Source organism: Mobula hypostoma, chromosome 27 (assembly GCF_963921235.1).
Source record: "Mobula hypostoma chromosome 27, sMobHyp1.1, whole genome shotgun sequence".
Taxonomy (NCBI): domain Eukaryota; kingdom Metazoa; phylum Chordata; class Chondrichthyes; order Myliobatiformes; family Myliobatidae; genus Mobula; species Mobula hypostoma.
This window is the reverse complement of record NC_086123.1, coordinates 19,797,632-19,818,703: the sequence shown is the minus strand read 5'-3', so window position 1 is coordinate 19,818,703 and position 21,072 is coordinate 19,797,632. Positions and strand designations below refer to the sequence as shown.

Here is a 21,072-nt window from a genome sequence, read left to right as displayed (position 1 = left end):
AAAAATTAAGATTCGGAATTATCACCGTCTTAAAACAAATCATATTCGTGTTATGCTCACAAGGCCTCTAATGAACCGATTATGGACCCGGACGCAACGGGTGCCCGATTTGGATGTGAAACATGTGAAGATGTCAGCGAAACAAAACGTGTTCCACCCCCCTCCTCGAGAATCACGTTCTCAGTTCTTTTTTTCCCCACGGAGAAGCGGCATATTGCGAATTTAAGGGACCCAGTGGACGTTCTTTCAATGTATGCTGAAGAACAGTTAAACTTTTAGAACTGCCGAGTCCGTTGAAAATGGAGAGGAGAGAAGTTCCCGTTTTTCAACCTCGTGTGGCATTCTTTCTTGGGGACAGTCGGGCAAAGGGTTAACGAGAGTTCCTGCATTACGGATACAGAGCTGGAAGAACTATACCATTCACAACTGAAGATTGATTTTTAATCTTCATTATTAAAGTATTAAAGACGTATGGTAGTTAATTGGCTTAATGAGCCATACCTGCTAAAGAAATACGGTACACCCTGGAAAGTTAATATCAAATATTACTCTAGAACGGGTAGTATTCATTTGTTTAGCTGCTCTTCCATAGCAAAGCAAGTTCTCCCTCCTTTAGGTCAAGAATAATTTGAGGCAGGCGGAGGAAGAATGATCCTCCGTTAACGATCCAGAATATACCGACGTTCTGCATTACGTCGGTTTCAGGCAATTTCTCATATTGAGTGTTTAATAAATGTGTTTGATACGTGCTGGAAAAAAGAAACACATTGATGGCATTTGCTGAAATGTTAAGAAACAGTAAATGTAATCAAAACATATCTATTTGCAAACTTACTTGATTCCTAAACCATCTTTGTCCCTGAAGATAATGGGGACCTTGATAGTCTCTCTCTGCACATATTCAAGGGTAAAATCTGTTGCAACATACAGTAAAACTTAACTTTAGGACGAGAAGTGAGAAAAAGATCCCAACAATGATTATAAACAAGAGATGCAACCCTTCATACATGTACCACGTTAAACAGGGATTTACCCAGGGTTCTAAGTTTTGGTCTTATTATATTAAATCAAAACAGTACTTATCACGAATCGTGAATCCGCGGAGCCAATAATACAACTGTTGTTTAACAGTATCTCGCCATTGAATACAAGTTGGCTTCCATTTGTTTAAAATAACAATTGACTTTGGCTGTGATTCGTTCTTTCCCACCCCCGCCCTATACCCCGCTCCCATCTAACACTGGCCAAATCCCTGTTAAATAAAATTCTGTAAATCTAAACGGGTCAGATAACAACATGCAAATTACAAAAGAAAATAAAACGATATCAGCAGGTCTACTTGAGGTTATTTTATTTTGTGGCCAGGTTACGATCATTTACAATCCACACAGCTACATACAGAACATTAGATTTTCCCCTTTCCAGGCAAGCGTTTTTTTAAATTAAAATACACGTCTCCCAACGACTTCCCTCTGGTTCGAATGACATTTCATTTTGAAATGGTTTACCTAACAAAATATTTTTATACACAGTAAATAAGAGGCGAATTTGAGACCATGACGAAACTCGTCAAACTCATCCCTTGCCTGAACGGCGGGAAATTCGAGAGGCAGAGCCCACTGACCAGCCAAGCCGCAGTACTGCTGCTGCACTCGCAATCTGGACGGGATACACAGACATTTTAAAAACAAAGAACACCTCTCTTACAATTCTTACCTTTTCCTTTCATAAACTGCACGTAACTTGAATTGTATGAGTCACTACTAAGCTTTTCCTCCACATCAAAAGTCCTCATGCTGGCTATGTCATCGTCTGAGAGGTCCTCATTGTCATACCGCCTTCTACAAAATGTGCGCTATAAACAGAAGAGAACCAGACCTATATGTAACGCTACACCAGTGTTTAACCTACAGCCAATTCAAATAATATATTTTATAATGAAACATTATATGTGTATTGCCTAGATATTAAATTTAACCGTATGAATGTGCACGTCCCCCCCGCCCGAAAACAGCATCAACTTATACAAATAATCAGTTTACATTTATGAGACGGAGACACTGACTGCAGGAACACAACGAACTTCAAATGTAAACATATCATGTTTAGCACTAACTTCTTTGAAGATGAATTTGAAGTTCCTTTAACATAATAGATTCATAAACGTCCATTTATCAATTCAAAGACATTTACAACTCTTATGCAAATATGAATTTTAATGAAGCCGTCCCACCGGGATCCTTCCTTCGTAAAATTATATTTTAATCGTGTTTAAGTGCATTTTCATCCCATAAGGTTACAAAAATTACAATTTTAGAATAACTTCATAACTCGTGGTCCGTTTTTTTTTAAAAAGCAACTTGAATGAGACTCCTGCTGTCGAGGCACCTTCAGACCTGCTGTGTTACAAATACGGATAATTGGCTCTTCCGTTAAGTGACCGGTTACATCTAATAAAAGGGGGAAATCGCGACGCAAACAGTGCTGGAATTCAATTTTCTGTAAACACTTTTACAAGCATCAAAGACTTGGGACCAAGTGGGCGCCTGGTCCAAATAATGTGAACCGAGGCGAGCTTTCACCCAGCAAGATTTGAAATTATTTTAATACAATTACACATCAATGAGGGCGGGAGAGCTTTCATGCAAAACTAAAAATCAAAACGGAAAGGTGAAGTTTCGATTTCCTGATTTTAAGCTGCATATTTTAGGCGCCAGAGGTTTGTAAACACGGACAATTTTTTTTGTGCCCAGCTCTCTCGTCGCTAGGCGTGAGTTCGAAAAGCACAAATCCAATCCTTCGGTATTCGGCTTTTCCGCTCGTCTCTGAGGCACGTCTCCCCTCAAAATAAAACGAGGGAGAGAGAGAGGGGGGGAAAAAATCACACGGAGGCGAGGCGAGAAGAGAAGAGGCGATTTCTAAATGTTTTGTTTTGGGTGAGGAGGCAGGACTAGGCCGAAGAGCCTGGCGGTGGGATGGCAGAGGCCAGCGGGAAGCAGCGCTTCCTCCCGCAGACACTGTAAACACATCCCAGCCCCTCACTTCAGCCACTTCCCTCACAACTTGGAACCGTAGCTGGAAAAAACACACACACACACACACACACAAACGAGGGAGGCGGGGGGGGGGTGCGGAGAGGGGAGGTGGAAACAAATTTTTTTTAATAAAGTCCCCCTCCTCCCACCCCCACTGACCCTCAAAATCAAACAGGAAGTCACTACTCAAAAAATAAAATAAAAACAAGAGGCCATTTCAGCCTTAGTCACACGGTGACTCGTCTCCCCCTCCCCTCGATATTACTACTAGTAGCTGCACAGAGATCCTCTCACTCTCTCTCTGCTTTAATATGGCACAAAAACTCGTTACGTTACAAAAAACTACAGACCAATCTTCGTCCAGACTCTTTCTCTACATCCATTTTTGAGAGAGCATTACTCTAAATCACCAATGCATCACCCAGGATTTTGTGAATCCAAATAACTTTCAGTCACTCTACTGCCCGTGTAAAAAGACACCATTTTTCTATAGGACTCTATTGCATATGACGTCATACACTTCCAAAGCCAGAAAACACCTTACGTCACGCCGTTTTTCCCCTTTTTTTCCCTTTCTTTTTTTAATATATAAAGCATTTTCCGCCCAGACCCCACCTGCAAAAAAAAACAAAATAAAATTCCGCCCCGTTTTCGGGCTGTTGGGATCAGCCCTGTGTTTTTTTTTCTCTCTCCTCCTCCTCCCGTACACATTTGCATGGGGGGGGGCGTTTGCGCGTCCCCGCGGGTCGGGCACGGATTGTGGGAGAGGAGCACGCACACGCACAGCGCCGCCGCTTTTTTTTTGTGCACGGCTTCTTCCCCCACCCCAACCTAACCCACCCTCCACCACCCCCAGCGCTCGCATGCCGCACTGCCCACCGACCTCCAACTGGCCGCCCGCATCTTCCCCCTTCTCCAAGTTCAAGGAGCAGGAACAGCGGGCTGACACTGGAGAACCAGATTAGAGGTTGCACCGTCTTTCCACAGCTCTGTACGCGTGTGTGTGTGTGTTGTGTGCCTGCGAGGATTAGATCCCCTGTGTATGTGTGTGTGATGACAGACCTGTGTGCATGTGTTCGGGGGCAGGTGGGTGGGACGGGGGGGGTCAACTAAACAATCAAATGACACTGGAGAAGTACACTCTATTCTGGATATCCCTTAATAAATACAGACGTGGAAGGGGGACTTGAGCGTTTGAGGCGTGGGAGAATGTTACGACGTAAATGTCAATTATTAATAACTGATAGTTCTCACCCCCCCCCGCATTGAATTCACGCTACATTGTTTTGTTCAAATCAAAAGTTTCGCACATCACAAATGCTCCGTCCTTAAAAGTCTCAAATCTTCGCGGAGGTGGCATTTTTAAGTAGTATCTTTTACATGGGCACATTAGGTATTGAGAACGCCACTGTCATAATCTCAACGCGTGTTTAATTTCCTAATAATTTACTGTCGATGAATTCGTAATGGCCTTGTTGCAAAGCAAGTTTTGTGGTGAAGCAGCAAATATTTATTTTTTTGTCTCAGTACGGAAACGTTTGTTTAGAAAACAACAAAATTATGTCAGACAGCACGAAAAAAATCGTCTTTGGAAGAGCTTCAGGAATGAAAACAATTTACTAATTTGAATATCAGTAAGTTATGCAGTTTCCATTTTCTTAATGAATATTTAATCACAACAGATTACTGATTTTTTTAAAATTAGGCATTAATATAGTTTTCACTCCACCTATTTTACAATTTTTGCTTCATTAATGGATACCATCATGTGGGATCTTGCTCTGGCAGCACACATACTCGTGACACTTTAGTCGTGGTGACAGCTAGCACCTCCTGGTGACTGGCTTTAGGGGTAGAGGCTTAATTTATTTATCTTACTGCAAAACAGAAGGCCCATTTGGCCTGAAAAATCAAAACATATTACTGTCAAAACAAGTCGAGAAATAAGTGATGATTGGAAATACGCAGGGACTTGAAAATCTATAGCAGCTGCTGATAATATTATCACTTCTTTCGTCTTCATGCAGGATAACTCTGGTTCATCAGGAAGTCAAACCTAAAACCTACTATAAATCTGTCAAGTTTTCTCTACCTGATTGCACCATATCTCACTGATACTATTACATGGGGCAGGGCCTCCTTCATATCTGGTTTTAATATTATTTAATGACTGTACAACAATTTCAACTTTAAGCAACTCTCCCTCTATGCTAGACTTTGAAACTCCACGCAAAAATGACCAGATTGTATCAAATCAGTGCTAAAAATAAGTCATCTTAGTAACGCATGATCATCTGGTTTGCAGGAATTAATTCACCTGTAAAAGTAATGGCCACAACTTGAAGCATCTTTCTATTGACAGCAGTCTATCATTTTAACTTCTCATACATTTTCATTGGAGATAGTGAATCCCGTCCAAAAACAGCCAGCTTCTGAAGATAGATTTCTAAATGTCCAGATATTTTTCTAGATCCTTCAGTTAACCTTACAGCCTACAAACATGGATGTCTTATTTCACATCGTTGACAGGACATAAAAGTTCTCACTTTCCAGCCTTAAATGAAGTATGAAGGCAACGTATGTTTTAAATAAGAACCTATCAATGGCTAATCTCATTGTACCAATTTACCTAACCAATGAACATATGTCATCAGTACACACACACACACACACACACAATACTGGAGGAATTCAGCAGGTTAGGCAACATCTATAGAGAGGAATAAACAGTCAATGTTTCGAGCCAAGACCCTTCATCAGCACTTTTCTCCAACTTTTCCAGTTCTAAAATTCATGTATTTTATAGTACTGCTGCTGTAAAATTCACAACACATGCTGGTGATATTAAACCTGATTCTTATTCAATAACGTAAACATTTCACAAACTAAATCTCTTGCTCCAAATAGAGATAACATTAGAAATAATGAGTAAAAAAAAAGTAAGAATAAGATACCAAACTTGTGATAGAGCTCAGTCTGTCAAGCTACTAGATAATGCATTGTGTAATTGAATTAAATATTGAATATTAAATATTAAGCTTGTAATTCTTTACCTAATGTCAAACTAAACACCACAATATGCTATCAGTTACCTCATACACGTGTAGTTGTTCTCAAGCTTATAAGCCAAACTAATAGTCTCAGCCAAACATTTTATTTCAATATTGAAGCCCATTTTCTGTTAACCATAGAAACCAAAATTTTAAGAATAGAATCTTCCCTTGATGGCAGGAAGGTCATCATGAGCAGAGAAGAAACCTGTTCTTTCATGTGCCACAATGCCCAATACTAGGAAGAGTCTGCTTTGCCCAAAGATTTCCTTCAACTATTGACATTAATCAGTTACCAGAGAATAAAAAACCTTCTTCAATGGAATGAAGTTTCTCTGACCTTGTCAAACATTTTGCACATCAGAAAACAACACAAGAACTTTTCTAGCCAAAAAAACTCTGAAAACATCTTTGCTGTCTCACAGATAAAAGGAATTAAGCATTTTCAAAAACAGTACATTCAGGACCAGAATTGACAGGGCTACTGAAAAAAAAAGCAATCAGAATCCATGGCTTGAAATTCAATGTACAAAATCAAGGTTATATTAAGCTTTATTATTGGCTTGTGAAAGGCAGACATCACTGGCAAAGCCTTTGTCTATGGTCTGTCCACTAAACTCCTGAGTAGTGCGCTAGGTCATTTTAAAAATCAACAATGGTGCTCCTAAAATCAGATACAGGCCACCTCATGCAAAGATGCAGATGTCTTCCCCGAAGGACTTTAGTGAACTTCTTGAGTTATGCTGGAGGAAGAATAGATGTTGGATAGTACACTGGAATACTTTCTCATTTATGTTTAAAAACGTAAGGAGAGATTGATTTATAGATAGTCGCTAGCTTTGTCGTAGAGGTGACCAGGGTTCAATTCCCGCCGCTGCCTATAAGGAGTTTGTGTGTTTTCCCCGTGACCGTGTGGGTTTCCTCCGGGTGCTCCCATTTCCTCCCACAGTACAAAGACAAACCAGTTGGTAGGTTAATTGGTCATTGTAAATTGTCTGATGATTAGGCTAGGGTTAAATCGGAGGAATTGCTTGGCAACGTGGCTCAAAGGACCCATTCCGTGCTGTATCTCAATTTTAAAAAATTTATATGAATCATATACTTACCATGTGTGCTAGAAAAAAAGCAAAAGTTGTTTAAAACTTGACATTTGTAAGGAGTAAATGAGTCAATAAAGAACCCCTCTATCCTTTGCAGATCTGTCAACACGTGCTAAAAGTTCAAGATGAAAACTATGTACATTTTTGAAAATATCACAGTTTTCCTCCTTCCTGGATGAAAGCTGTCCAAAAAAATAGCCAATGGTTATGTTTTGACAACTGATGGCTGAAGGTTTTCACTGTAACTTCTTACATCAGCGTCAGTAAATTAAATTCAGCTTGGGTTAAATTTATGCTAATTGATTTTTAAAAAGCAGTACAGAAATCCAATGAAGCATGAATTCAGATTCCTTATGAAAAGTGTACTGGAAAAATTCCAGTAAATATCGGACATATTATGCATCAGTATGAGGAAAACTTCATCCTCGTCCCTAAATTTAAGCGTTTCATGATGAGCTAAGACGTCAAATATTCATTGTGATGGCCAGTATAAAAATTCCCAAACTTATGTAGAAAATCAAAAGTGAGATCACTTTCCCCAAGGTTAAGGCTGACCGATTGGGCAGCCCTAAAGGTAGAGCACAGCCCAAGGGAGCTGTTAAGTGAGAAGTTTGTACGTTCTCCCTGTGACTGTTGGGTTTCCTCCAATTACTTCCCGCATCCCAAAGATTTACAGGTTTGTAAGGCAACTGCCCACCGAGTTTTCCCCGGTGTGCAGGTGAGGAGTAGAACTTGGTTAGTGTAATCCCTCACAGTGCGAGCAACCAGGGTTCAATTCCCACTGCTGCCTGCATGTTCTCCCCGTGACCCCGTGGGGTTCCTCTGCTGACTCCACTTTTGCTCTCACATCCCAAGGGCATAAGGGTTAGTAGGTTAGTTGGCCACCTGGGTGCATGTGGGTGGCCTGTTGGGCCAGAAGGGCCTGTTACCTTGCTGAGTCTCAAAATAAAATAAAATTTGATGAGAAAGTAGGTGGTGACTGGATTTGATTACCTGTTTCAGTGCTCTATCCCCTTACGACTATAATTTCAGAAGGTCTATTGTTATTTTCTATGTTACAGCTTCACACTTAACTCAGTCAGTAGTAGGTCTGTCACCCAAGTTATGGGTCACATTACAGAAAATAACTTGCAGCTCGATACACCACTGAATAAGTATCGTACTGTTGGAGATGTCATCTTTCAGCTGAGAAGTTAACTGAAGTTCCCACCTGCCCTCCCAGGTGGATGCAAGGGAGCTATTAAACTCATAGCAGGAGAATTCCAGAAAATATTCATCCCTTAATCGGATTTGTTAAATTTTTTTTTGGTCATTAGCTCACTGCTCTTTATGGGATATTGCTGTGTGCAAAATTGTTCACACATCAATGACAAACTGAAAAGATAACTTAAGGCACTATGAATGCACTAATGCCATTTAATTAATGCCACTTACTTAAATGAATAGAATTGGCAGTGTGGTTTAAAAAGTTTTATTTGGTTTTGTGACTTTGGGCCAGTCTAAAAGGTGGGAGTAATAATTTCCTATCCAACCAAATCAAAACAGAGCAGTAGCTCTCTTCTTTTTAGGCAATTACCATACTAGGTACCCAACATGGTCTAATACAGGAGTTCCCAGCCCAGGGTCCATGGACTCCTTGCTTAATGGTATTAAAGAGGTTTGGAGTCCCTGGTCTAATAGATCAAGTGACTTGATGAAAACTTTCCTTATTCTTTAAAAGAAAAAGAGGCAAAATGCTTTCTTTCCAGAAGAAGGAGAAATTATCACAAAGAAATCTGTTGGATTTACACTATGACACTTCAATACGTAGATTGTTATTTTGTGTGTGTGTGTATATATATATATATATATATATACACACACACACACATACATACACATACATATATACACATACACACACATAAATATATATTACACTTCCCCACATGAAATTGAACATCTGAATTTTATAGCACGGTTGAGAGGCTGAAAGCATCATTGAAAAGGCAGCAACTCCCAAACATCTATGCTGACTTAATACACAATAATATAATAGGCTTGACATTGCTCCTCAATGGAATATAAATCATGTTTAGCACAATTGTCCTGTAACTATTTTTAACAACATTGCAACATGAAGATTCCAGAGAGTCCATTGTTTGCCAACTCAAAATAAGTATTTCAAACCCTTGTGAAATCAAATAAACGAACACCTTTGTAATTTGCCTTTCCTAATCCACATTTGCCACGAGCAAGATATTTTGTAATTTCTGAGATTTAACCTGATATCTTCCCATCTGGGTGGTTTAGTTACACAGAACTTTACTGGGCCATCAGAAGAGATTAAAAAATGCTTATGAGAAAAATCTTGTTCCTCCAGGCTGTGTGGAAAAATGCATTCTTCATTATGTGTCTCCATGAAACTACTTTCATAGTGTATGACACAAGCTTTCTGACAAAGCCAATTAGAAACCCAATGAAGCACTAATTCAGATTGCTAAAGGCAGCTAAGCATTTTTAAAATCCTAGAATTTACCAACTTTCAATGTAGAACAGTATTCCAATCTACAGCTAATCTATTCTCTTAATATTTGGTGCTATGTTACATTAGCATCAGTTCCAAATTATCACTAAACTTGATACAAATAACTTGTGAATGACTGGGTTCAAAAAAGACTAGACAGATTGAATGGAGCTTAAACACCAATTGGGGCCATTGTGGGGGATGGCTGAACAGGGTGGGCAATATTTTTCATTGGAGCTTCGAGGAGTTGGAAGCCACCTTTTGAACTCTGCAAGATTTTGAAGAACTTTACCATCAGGCAGTCAACAACCCCATATGGTACAGGATTTTCCACATTTGAAAAGATAACATGGGCTGTGGTTTGGAGACTTGAATGCCTCAGTGACCCAGAGAGCTATGCTGGCTGGAGTCAGGGCTTTATTCTTTGACCCTTGGAAGGGTCACCAATGCCAAACAGGTCAAAGTGCAGAGGCCAGACTAAGAGTGGTCCACCGGTCCTCCAGGTGTGGGGGTTCAGACCCTGACTGGTAAAACAAAACTGTTACAGAAACAGCAACACAGAATCCTTCTACATCTGAGTGTGACAGTAGTCCCCAAGTCTCCAGGCGGGACTTGTATGACTACAGTAGTGAAAACCGAAAGGAAGCTAGTGACACGATGAAGGAAGCCCCGGACACCGCCAGAGACGGAGGACCTTCATTGCTGCCCTAAATACCATTGCCATTACAACCAGTAAGTATCCCATATACATGTAGACAAGACCATAAGAGATAGGAGCAGAATTAGGCCTTTGAACCCATCAAGTCTGCTCCGCCATTCCATCATGGCTGATCCCAAATCCCACTCTCAACCCCATACACCTGCCCTCTCGCCACATCCTTTGATGCTCTGACCGATCAGGAAACAATCAACTTCCGCCTTGAATATACCCACGGACTTGACCTCCACCACAGTCTCTGGCAGAGCATTCCAGATTTACTACTCTCTGGCTAAAAAAATTCCCCCTTACTCTCTTCTAAAGGGTGGCCTCTCAATTTTGAGGCTGTGCCCCCCACTTCCAAAAACCCCACTATAGCAAACATCTTCTCCACATCCACCCATCTATTCCTTCTAATATTCAGTAGGTTTCAATGAGATCTCCCCGTATTCTTCTAAATTCCTGTGAGTACAGGCCCAAAGTCGCCAAACGCTCTTCACGTTAACCCCTTCATTCCCAGAATCATCCTCGTGAACCTCGTCCGGACTCTCTCCAATGGCAACACATCCTCTCTGAGATATGGAGCCCAAAACTGTTGACAATACTCCAAGTGTGGCCTGACTAGTGTCTTATAAAGGCTCAGCATTATCTCCTTTTTTTTTAAATGTTCTATTCCCCTTGAAATAAATGCCAACATTACATTTGCCTTCTTTACCACAGACGCAACCTGTAAATTAACCTAATGGGAGTCTTGCATGAGGACTCCCAAGTCCCCTCAGATGTTTGAAACTTCTCCGCATTTAGATACCTGGAGGGTAGGACTAGGAGTCCCCAGGACAGTCACAGCTCCTTAAAAGGAGCACCTGCAGGCATCATTACTGAATTAGAAGGGAACAACAGCCAGGAGGACTGCTGAGTTTAAGTGATTTAAAGAGTACTTGACTCCTCTCACCTTCCACTTAATGCCCAGTGCCACCCAATTCCTGGTCCAGCTCGCCAGTCCCATCCACTGCAGTTATAGACAATAGATGCAGGAGGAGGCCATTCAGCCCTTCGAGCCAGCACCACCATTCACTGTGATCATGGCTGATCATCCACAATCAGTACCCTTTTCCTGCCTTCTTCCCATATCCCTTCACTCCGCTATCTTTAAGCACTCTAACTCTTTCTTGAAAGAATCCAGAGAATTGGCCTCCACTGCCTTCTGAGGCAGAGCATTCCACGGAACTACAACCCTCTGTGTGAAAAAGTTTTTCCTTAACTCCGTTCTAAATTGTCTACCCCTTATTCTTAAACTATGGCCTCTGGTTCTGGACTCCCCCAACATCAGGAACATGTTTCCTGCCTCTAGCTTGTCCAATCCCCTAATAATCTTATATGTTTCAATCAGATCCCCTCTCATCCTTCTAAATTCCAGTGTATACAACCCCAGTTCTAGGACCTTGTGGTCCACCTGATGCTGGGCAAGACCAGGAGCTCTGGAACCAGATTTAATAACACTAGGGGCTAGAGACCCAGGCACGAGACCTGTTCTGGGAGCGGAGCCACTGCACCCAATATTCAGATAGGGCACGATCATGGAAAAACAAGAGACCCAGCAACCATGCTGGCCTGGGACTACGGAACCAAGGATGAACGGGGCAGAGGACCAGAGTTCCAGAGATTTGAGGCCAAGATCAGATCAGCCTGTAGAATTACGAAGCAAACTCTGTTTCTGAGCTGTACCTCATCTGCAATTCTATACAGTAACATCGTCATAAATTCACCTTCGCCAGCTAGCCACTATTTTGTCTTCTGATCAAATACAAAACATCCTGTCTAACCACACCCCAATTTACATATGTTTTTGTATAGGTGGCTATGAAGGAGAGGAAAATCCCAGGCTTCAAAAAGAATTGCTTTGTGGCAACTTGAGCCCATGAAAAATTAATTACCACATTAAAAGAAAGCTAATCCCATGGCAATTCCAGAACAATAAATGCAATGAACAGGCTGAATCATTTAATACATATACACTCAGTTGCAAGAAAAAGTTTGTGAACCCTTTGCAAATTACCCAGTTTTCTGCATTAATTACTCATAAAATGTGCTCTGATCTTCTTCTAATTCACAATAATAGAGAAACACAATCTGCCTAAAGTAATAACACACAAACGATTGTACTTTTCATGTAACATTACACATTGTTTAATCATTCACAGTCCAGGGTGGAAAAAGATTGTGAGCCCTTATATTTAATAACTGGTAGAACCTCTTTTAGCAGGAATAACCTCCACCAAATATTTCCTGTAGCTACTGATCAGACTTGCACAACAGTAAGGAGGAATTTTAGACCATTCCTCCATACAAAATTGTTTCAGTTCCATCAATATTTCTGGGATACCTTGTATGAACAGCCCTTTTCAGGTCATACCACAGCATCACAATTGGGTTAAGGTGTGGACTCTGATTTGCCCATTCCAAAACACAATTTTTTAAAATCTTTAAACCATTCTGTTGTTGATTTACCCTTGTGTTCTGGATCATTGTCTTGTAGCATCATCCACCTTCTATTGTGCTTCAGGTGACGGACCACTACCCTGACATTCTCCAGTAAAATGTCTTGATAACAATTTTGAATTAATTGTTCCCTCAACGATCGCAAGCTGTCCAGGCCCTGAGGCAGCAAAGCAGCCCCAAACCATGATGCTCCTTCCACCATGCTTCACAGTTGGGATGAGGTTTTGGTGTTGGTGTGCAATGCCCTTTATCCTCCAAACATAGTGGTGTGCATTTCTGCCAAAAAGTTCAACTTTTCTCTTAGCTGTCCACAGAACATTGTCCCAGAAGCATTGTGGAAATCCAGGTGGTCTTTTGCAAACTTGAGACACACAGCAGTGTTTTTTTTGGACAGCAGTGTTTTCCTCCATGGTGGCCTTCCATGAACACCATTCCTGTTCAGTGATTTTCTTCCAGTGGAGACATGAACAGAGACTTTAGCAAGTTCTAGAGATTTCTGCAGGTCTTTTGCTGTTACCCTTGGCTTCTTTGACACCTCCTTCAGCATTGCACATTGTGCTCTTGGTGTCATCTCTGCAGGACACCCACTCCTTGGGAGAGTATCAACAGTACTAAATTTCCTCCATTTGTAGACAATTTCTCTTACAGTGGACTGATGAACACTCAGGTCTTTAGAAGTGTTTTGTGACCTTTTTCAGCTTCATGCACATCTACAATTCTTCTTCTAAGGTTCTCTGAAAGTTGTTTTGATCGAGGCATGGTGCACGTAAACAGATCTTTCTTGAGAAGAACAGGCTTTGTCAGTAACCTGACTTTGTGTGTCCTTTTTTTAAATAGGGCTAGGCACCTCTCCAACCCACACCCGCAATTTCATCTCATTGATTAGAACACCTCACTCCAAATAGCTTTTGTAGGAGACATTATCCCAGAAGTTCCCATACTTTTTTAAACCTAGACTAAGATTAGTTAAATAGGGTACTCAGTACTGATGAGAAGTACAATAATGTGTGTTATTAGTTCAGGCAGATTGTGTTTTTCTATTATTGTGACTTAGATAAAGATCAGACCGCATTTTATGAGTAATTAAGGCAGAAAACAAGATATTTGCAAAGGGTTCACAAACTTTCTTGGAGCTATATATTACACTGATCACATTTAGCTTGTTAGGTTTTGGAGGCCGTCAAATAACCCTAAACTGGCATTTTAAATAAAAGGATCAGAGTTCTGTGGTTCAAACAGAGAAGGCTGTGACATTCCAAATTTTTAGAGGAACCAAAGTTTGGAATAAAATGAATCGCCAAAAGACCCTTTAATGCAGGGGTTCTCAACCTGGGTCCACGGACCCCTCAGTTAACGGTATGAAAAAGGCTGGGAACCCCTGCTTTAATGGAAGAACCACTGAGGCAAGGAGTTCAAAATACTCCTTATAGTGGGAATCAGGAACAATAACCAACAACAAAGTACAGCAATTCATTTAATAAAATCAACCAGCTAAAACTCTAATGTTTTGTTAAACATAGAAAAGAGTAAACAGTATTTTAAAGCAATAAGCAGAAATGTAATAAAATATATTAGAATATGTAGGCTTCTCAAGAAGTGATTTTTTTTATAATCAGACTGCTGGACAAACTGTTTACGGTGATTAAAACTGAAAAAGGACATACTCAACAGTTCAGGCAGTGCCTACAGTAGCAGAAACAAATTCATTGTTCAAATCATTGATCAGAATCTCCAGATATGTTGCTTTCAGATCAGCATTAACCAAGGGGAAATTACAAAATGAGGAGATGGTGGATTCACACGTCACTAAGGGCCTAAACAAATAAGTTTGAGGTGACAATACAACAATATTGTAATAAGCAGCACTTACTGGGTAAGATTTTAATCAAAACTGTCAGCATGTTAATCATTTCATTAACACAATACAAATGATTCAAGATTCAAAGTGCATTTATTATCAAAGAACGTATAAATTATACAACCCTGAGATTTGTTTGCTTACAGGCAGTCGCAAAGCAAGAAACCTGAAAGAATCCTATCAAAAAAAAGACCAACCCCTAGCCTTCTCTATGCACAGAGAAAAAGGGAAAAAAAAACACACACACACACACACACACAAATCATGCAAACAATAAAAGTGAGCAACAACAACAGCATTCCAAACCTTAGATCCAACTCCCCGGATCAGCCTAGAGTAGTCCCAAAGCCTCAGTATTCAATTAATCATATTAGCGGGGCAAATTGCTGCAGAGTTCGCAGACATGATAAGGATATAAAGTTCAACAATCCAGGCCAATATTTTCCTTCTCATACCTCCACCAGATTAAATAACTTGATGTCATACTACATTATGCAAAACACAGACACCGATTTGGTTGTCAAAACTTGCAATGCGATATGGATGCAGAAGGCGTTGTACCGTTCAAGTTCTTACTTTATTTCCCAATCAACCTGCAGAAATAATCACACCACCCCTGTCACATCACTTAGAGCAAAACTCAAAAGCTTTTCCAACAGGCAAAGCTCTTTCAGTGCCCAGTTTGCCTGCTTTCATTCTCATCTACTGAACCACGGGATTATCTGCAATAGGCTTCTCTTTCTGGTACTTTTCTCATCTCCAGTATCATGATGCATCTGTCCTTGGCCCTCTACTATTTCTCACTAGCAAGTTGTCCATCTAGAACATATTATGCTGTAGATATAGGCTAACAGCACATGGTTACATCCACTACCACCATCTCCTTCAATCCTTCCTCCATACTTACATGACTTCTTGTTACACAACCTGAAGCCACTATCTTCAATTCCCATCATTAGACACTGACCACGCCTTTATATCCACAGCTGAGCCGGACAGCTCCCATTGCTGATATTATACTTACGATAGCACATTTGCACCATTATTAAGACTGTCTATTCCCCCTTTTGTAGCATTGTCAGACTCATGCTCTTCCATGCCTCTTTCTTCCAGACTTGACAATGCATTCCTGCTCAACCTCCCCATACATCATCCTCTACAAAACTGGGACTGTACAAAACTGCCATCTGTCCACCATTCCAACACTCCTTTGGCCTGCAATTATTCAGCAGTTCACTTTTAAAATGGCCACCTTTGCTTTCAAATCCCTCTGGGCCCTCCCCCTTCCCGTATGAGTAACCTCCTCCCACTCAACAGTTCTCCGACATATCCAAACTGTTCAAATTGTGACCACTTTTGGAGATGGGAATTCTTTGCAAGAAAAAAAATTGTAACAAATTGACTATATAATCATCTCCCTCTAATCAATAATGAAGATTATCTACATTCAATGCTGCTTTATGCCCCCCCCCCTTCCTCCTCTTGAACATCCACATGAATATCTCTGCTGTTAGGCTTAATCATCTGGCAAGGATGACTTTGCATTACCTCCTTCATGACAAATGAGTATCATGGCACAATTTTCCAACACTTGCCTCACATTTAAATTTCCCCATTCTATGTGAACTGAATTGTTTCCTCTCTAATGTCTCACTAACTTGCAATGCCTTTTAACATTCTACACCAGTTGCACAAAAATGTAATCTTATACCCCCGTACTTTACAAGGGGAATGCAGCAGTGTTGGAGATGCTGTCTATTGGGTCAGTGGTAATGCCAAAGCCCTACTTGCCTTCTCAGATGAAAAGCAAGTCCAAACCATCTAGTAACACACATCAAAGTTGCTGGTGAACACAGCAGGCCAGGCAGCATCTCTAGGAAGAGGGACAGTCGACGTTTCAGTCCGAGACCCTTCGTCGAGACCTTTCCAGCATCTGCAGAATTTCTCATGTTTGCGTTTCCAAACCATCTATCACCTTTACCAAAAGATGTTAATTCTCCACTATAATCTCCTTTGTAGAATTTGCTCTGTGCAAACTCTCTGCCATATTTCTGATATTGTAACACGGCAAGATTACTTTACCAATTGAAAATTGCTTTGAGCTGGTGTGAAACACACAACGCAAAAGCAAGTCTTTGACGCAACCATCAGCACGCATCGCTGATGCACGAGTGTTACCCTCCAAGCACTTCTCTCTTCGCAGAACATCCATTCCAAATATCTAATCAAGTGTAAACCCGCTGAAAGTTTTCCAACACATGCAAAATGCTGGAAGAACTCTGCAAGTCAGGCAACATCGAGGGAGGGGAATAAACAGCTGAAGTGTCAGGCTGAGACAATATCAACTGTTTATTCCCTTCCATAGAACTGAGGCTGAGTACAGGACTACGGTAGGAAACTTTGTCAAATGGTGTGAGCAGAATTATCTGCAGCTTAATGTGAAAAAGACTAAGGAGCTGGTGGTGGACCTGAGGAGAGCTAAGGCACCGGTGACCCCTGTTTCCATCCAGGGGGTCAGTGTGGACATGGTGGAGGATTACAAATACCTGGGGATACGAATTGACAATAAACTGGACTGGTCAAAGAACACTGAGGCTGTCTACAAGAAGAGTCAGAGCCGTCTCTATTTCCTGAGGAGACTGAGGTCCTTTAACATCTGCCGGACAATGCCGAGGATGTTCTACGAGTCTGTGGTGGCCAGTGCTATCATGTTTGCTGTTGTGTGCTGGGGCAGCAGGCTGAGGGTAGCAGACACCAACAGAATCAACAAACTCATTCGTAAGGCCAGTGATGTTATGGGGATGGAACTGGACTCTCTGACAGCGGTGTCTGAAAAGAGGATGCTGTCCAAGTTGCATGCCATCCTGGACAATGTCTCCCATCCACTACATAATGTACTGGGTGGGCACAGGAGTACATTCAGCCAGAGACTCATTCCACCGAGATGCAACACTGAGTGTCATAGGAAGTCATTCCTGCCTGTGGCCATCAAACTTTACAACTCCTCCCTTGGAGGGTCAGACACCCTGAGCCAATAGGCTGGTCCTGGACTTATTTCATGGCATAATTTACATATTATTATTTAATTATTTATAGTTTTATATTGCTATATTTATACTCTATTCTTGGTTGGTGCAACTGTAAGGAAACCCAATTTCCCTCGGGATCAATAAAGTATGACTATGACTAGATGCTGCCTGACTTGCTTAGTTCCTCTATCATTTTATGTGTGTGTTGCTCAAGATTTCCAGCATCTACAGAATATCTTACGCTTATGAAAAATTTCTAATTCTAGATTTATGGTATTACACATTCATATATTCCCCACATTTCCTGTGTGGTCTGGGAAGAGGCCATTTAGCCCACGAATTCTCAGAGCAGTCCCATTCCCCCGTTTATTTCCCTGTAATCAACCATCTCTCTCACATAACTGTCATCCCTTCCGATTCCTCCACTACCCAACCGCACGGTGGTCACGTAGCTGTCAACGGCCAAGACCTCTGAGAAAACCTACACAGTCACAAGGAAAACACGAGACCGCTACAAACTTATAATGCCACCGTGAGAACCAGAAGTCACTGTTCTGACTTCATAAAGGGTCTGAACCCAAAACATCAACTGTTCATTTCCCTCCATAGATGCCCCCTGACCCAAGGAGTTCCTCCAGCATTGGGTGTGTTGCTCCAGATGTCCAGCATCTGCAGTCTCTCGTGTTGTTGTATACATCACACTGGTTTTTAACAACCAGTGTGATGTATACAACAAGGGACCTTTCATCTTCCCATCTAAGTCATCTTGAAATCTAAAATACCAACTGCTGTGTACATTTTCAGATTATCAGAAAAGTTAGGAAAGTTGGATTCCACAACAAAAGTAATATTTTTAATGCATGGTCTGTGCAACACTATTCAAAATCAATCCTTGGTGATTCCCAAAATATCCAATTCTTCCACTTATTTCCCTCTAATTATCTCTCTCATTTAACCATCATGTAGAAATCAAATACAAAAACAATTAAGTAGAAATTCAGATTTAGACTTCACCAATAAAGCCAGATAAGAAAAAAGTAGTTATTTTCTCTCATGTATTAATCTCTCACAAATGAATGAATTTATCCTGAAACAACAGTAGAGACCACAGTATGACCTGCTCCCAGGCATTCCAGTATTTCTTATAAGTAGCATAAATAGAAAAATATCTTTCAGCCTTGTATCCATTCTATTCCAAGCCTAAACCGCATCAGCAAAATGCTAAACTAGAAACACAACCTCACATGGCACATTAATTCATACAATTATCACCTTTTAACCAAATCCAAAACATTACTTAGCTGAGATCTGACTTAGGATTCAGCACATTTTCACTATGGTTCCGGTTTAATCGCTAATCAGGAAAGCTGTCCTTTTCCAGCTATTCAGATCCACACTAGTCAATGCGGTTGTACAAAACAATATCGACTTCTGATCAACATTAATATTTATACCAGCTTCCATCCTTCCATAAAACCAAAGTCCTTTAACAATGTTATCCCTGGAAAGAAACTCATGACCATCTATTTACCCATCTCCCTTGAGCGTAGGACACAGAAATATACAACAGTGACTGAAATATATAATTTCCTTCATACTTGCACCAAATCCCTTCACATACAAGTATGATTTATTGAAAACAGGCATTCAACAGTTCTCACTGCTCCTACATCCCCTTTTAAATTGTTACTCTTTAATTCATATCATCACCTCTCATTCTTTCCAAAATACACGCTGTACACTTCTCCACTTTAAATCACAGCATTTATTTGCCCATTTCACCAGTTTCGGCATTCTGAAATCTGGTGCTGACCTCGTCAGTGATCACTGCACTTGAGTTTGCTGTCCTGTTAAGAACACTGAGTATGGAGAGACACGTTTATAAATATACATGCAAAATAATCACTTGGGGGTAAATCTCCAATTGTAAGTATTTAATTCAAACAAATCACCAGAGTCAATTTAAACAACAGCAAAAAAACCCCCACAAAAACCAAAGATGTGATAGCCAGAGATTGTTCATCAAATTAAAAAAAACTGTTACCCAAATGAAACATCAGAATTTCAAGCAACTGCAGGAAAAAGTGTCAAAAAGGTTGAAATTAAACTGCTTTCAGATTTATAACTTTGTCAACTCTCTAATGACCCCTGATAAACACATCCAAATCTGTGGATAGATTATTAGTAACTGCATTATTATAATCCCACAATTAACAATGTGAATTTACCCCTACCTTGCCAATCCACTAACTACCAGATTCTCCCGCATGTGAGAAAGAGTGGGTTCCAGACAACACTGTGGCTGCCATCTTATGTTGGGCACCAGGAGGCACACATAAGAATGAAGGCATTGGCCCTTTTTACCCTTTGTACTGCGTTTAATAAAAGGCAGAAAATAATTAAAGGGATGGGTGGGGAGCTAATTAAAATATATTCCGTGAGGTCTAACTAGAGATCAGCAGTACATTACAGCCAATCATTGATGGGGATGAATATTACGCTGAAACGTTCAGTCACACACAAAAAAAAGCTAACAGATTGAAGTTGTGAGAATACCAGCATAATTCAACAGATTCGAGATAAAATTCAGAAGACAAATTATTAGAGAGAATTATGGCTTCAATAAGATTAAAAAAGATAAATTAATTTACACGAACACGTTAAGAGCTTCCCACAATGATTTCTTTCGGGGGCCTCACGGTTCCCCAACCCGCACCCTGCCATGCTCTCTTCCACCACCTCTTCCCGCAGTCACTATATTTTGTAATAAATATAAAGCGACCATTTGTAACTTTTTCTGATACAGCTCTAATTTGTTAACACGCACTTCTAATACCAAATAAAATCAAAAATGGAGAAAAAAAGCTTTAGAATAAACTTTGTTTTTTTTTCTCGTTTTAAACCCTCTAACCCCCTTCATTACGTGAATTTTTAAAGTGACACTGCCTGCAGGCCTGTGTACAAACCATATACCAAAGCGCATTAATCGTCTAACTTACTTCGATAGCGGGTCGATTTCCTTCTGATATGAGAACTGCAATGGGAGATTTTTGTGTGTTGTGTTGGATGGGGGCGAAAATAGAAATTTTTTTTAAAAAAAAGAAGTCCACCCCCGCCACTACCAGGTTCTGGAGCCGTTTATATGCAAAACAGTTTTTAATGTCCTTCCTACCAGCATCTCTGCATGCTGCTTACCACAAACTGGCAGAGGCGCCAATGACTCTGGATTGGGAGGGGAGGGGAGGGGAAGGGAGCGGAGGGGAGGGGAGGGGAAGGGAGCGGAGGGGAGGGAGGGGGG

The 21,072-nt window shown here is 40.7% G+C and overlaps 1 protein-coding gene across 6 annotated transcripts in view; it reads right to left on the bottom strand.

The window, feature by feature from the left end:
• kdm2bb (lysine (K)-specific demethylase 2Bb) overlaps positions 1-20,991 on the bottom strand; it is a 254,278-nt gene extending 233,287 nt beyond the window's left edge. For 3 of the 6 annotated variants that reach the window (XM_063034446.1, XM_063034447.1, XM_063034448.1), the window contains exons 1-3: positions 3,386-3,523; positions 1,717-1,855; positions 836-914 (exon numbers count right to left, since the gene is read on the bottom strand). In XM_063034446.1, the coding sequence (XP_062890516.1) occupies positions 836-914; positions 1,717-1,855; positions 3,386-3,418 (251 nt within the window). In that variant the 5' untranslated portion in view covers positions 3,419-3,523. Of the gene's footprint in view, positions 1-835; positions 915-1,716; positions 1,856-3,385; positions 3,524-3,918; positions 4,042-20,008; positions 20,030-20,773 lie in introns of those variants that run through there. The other 3 variants (XM_063034449.1, XM_063034451.1, XM_063034450.1) reach the window with 3 other exon arrangements.
• Positions 20,992-21,072: the final 81 nt, after the last annotated feature.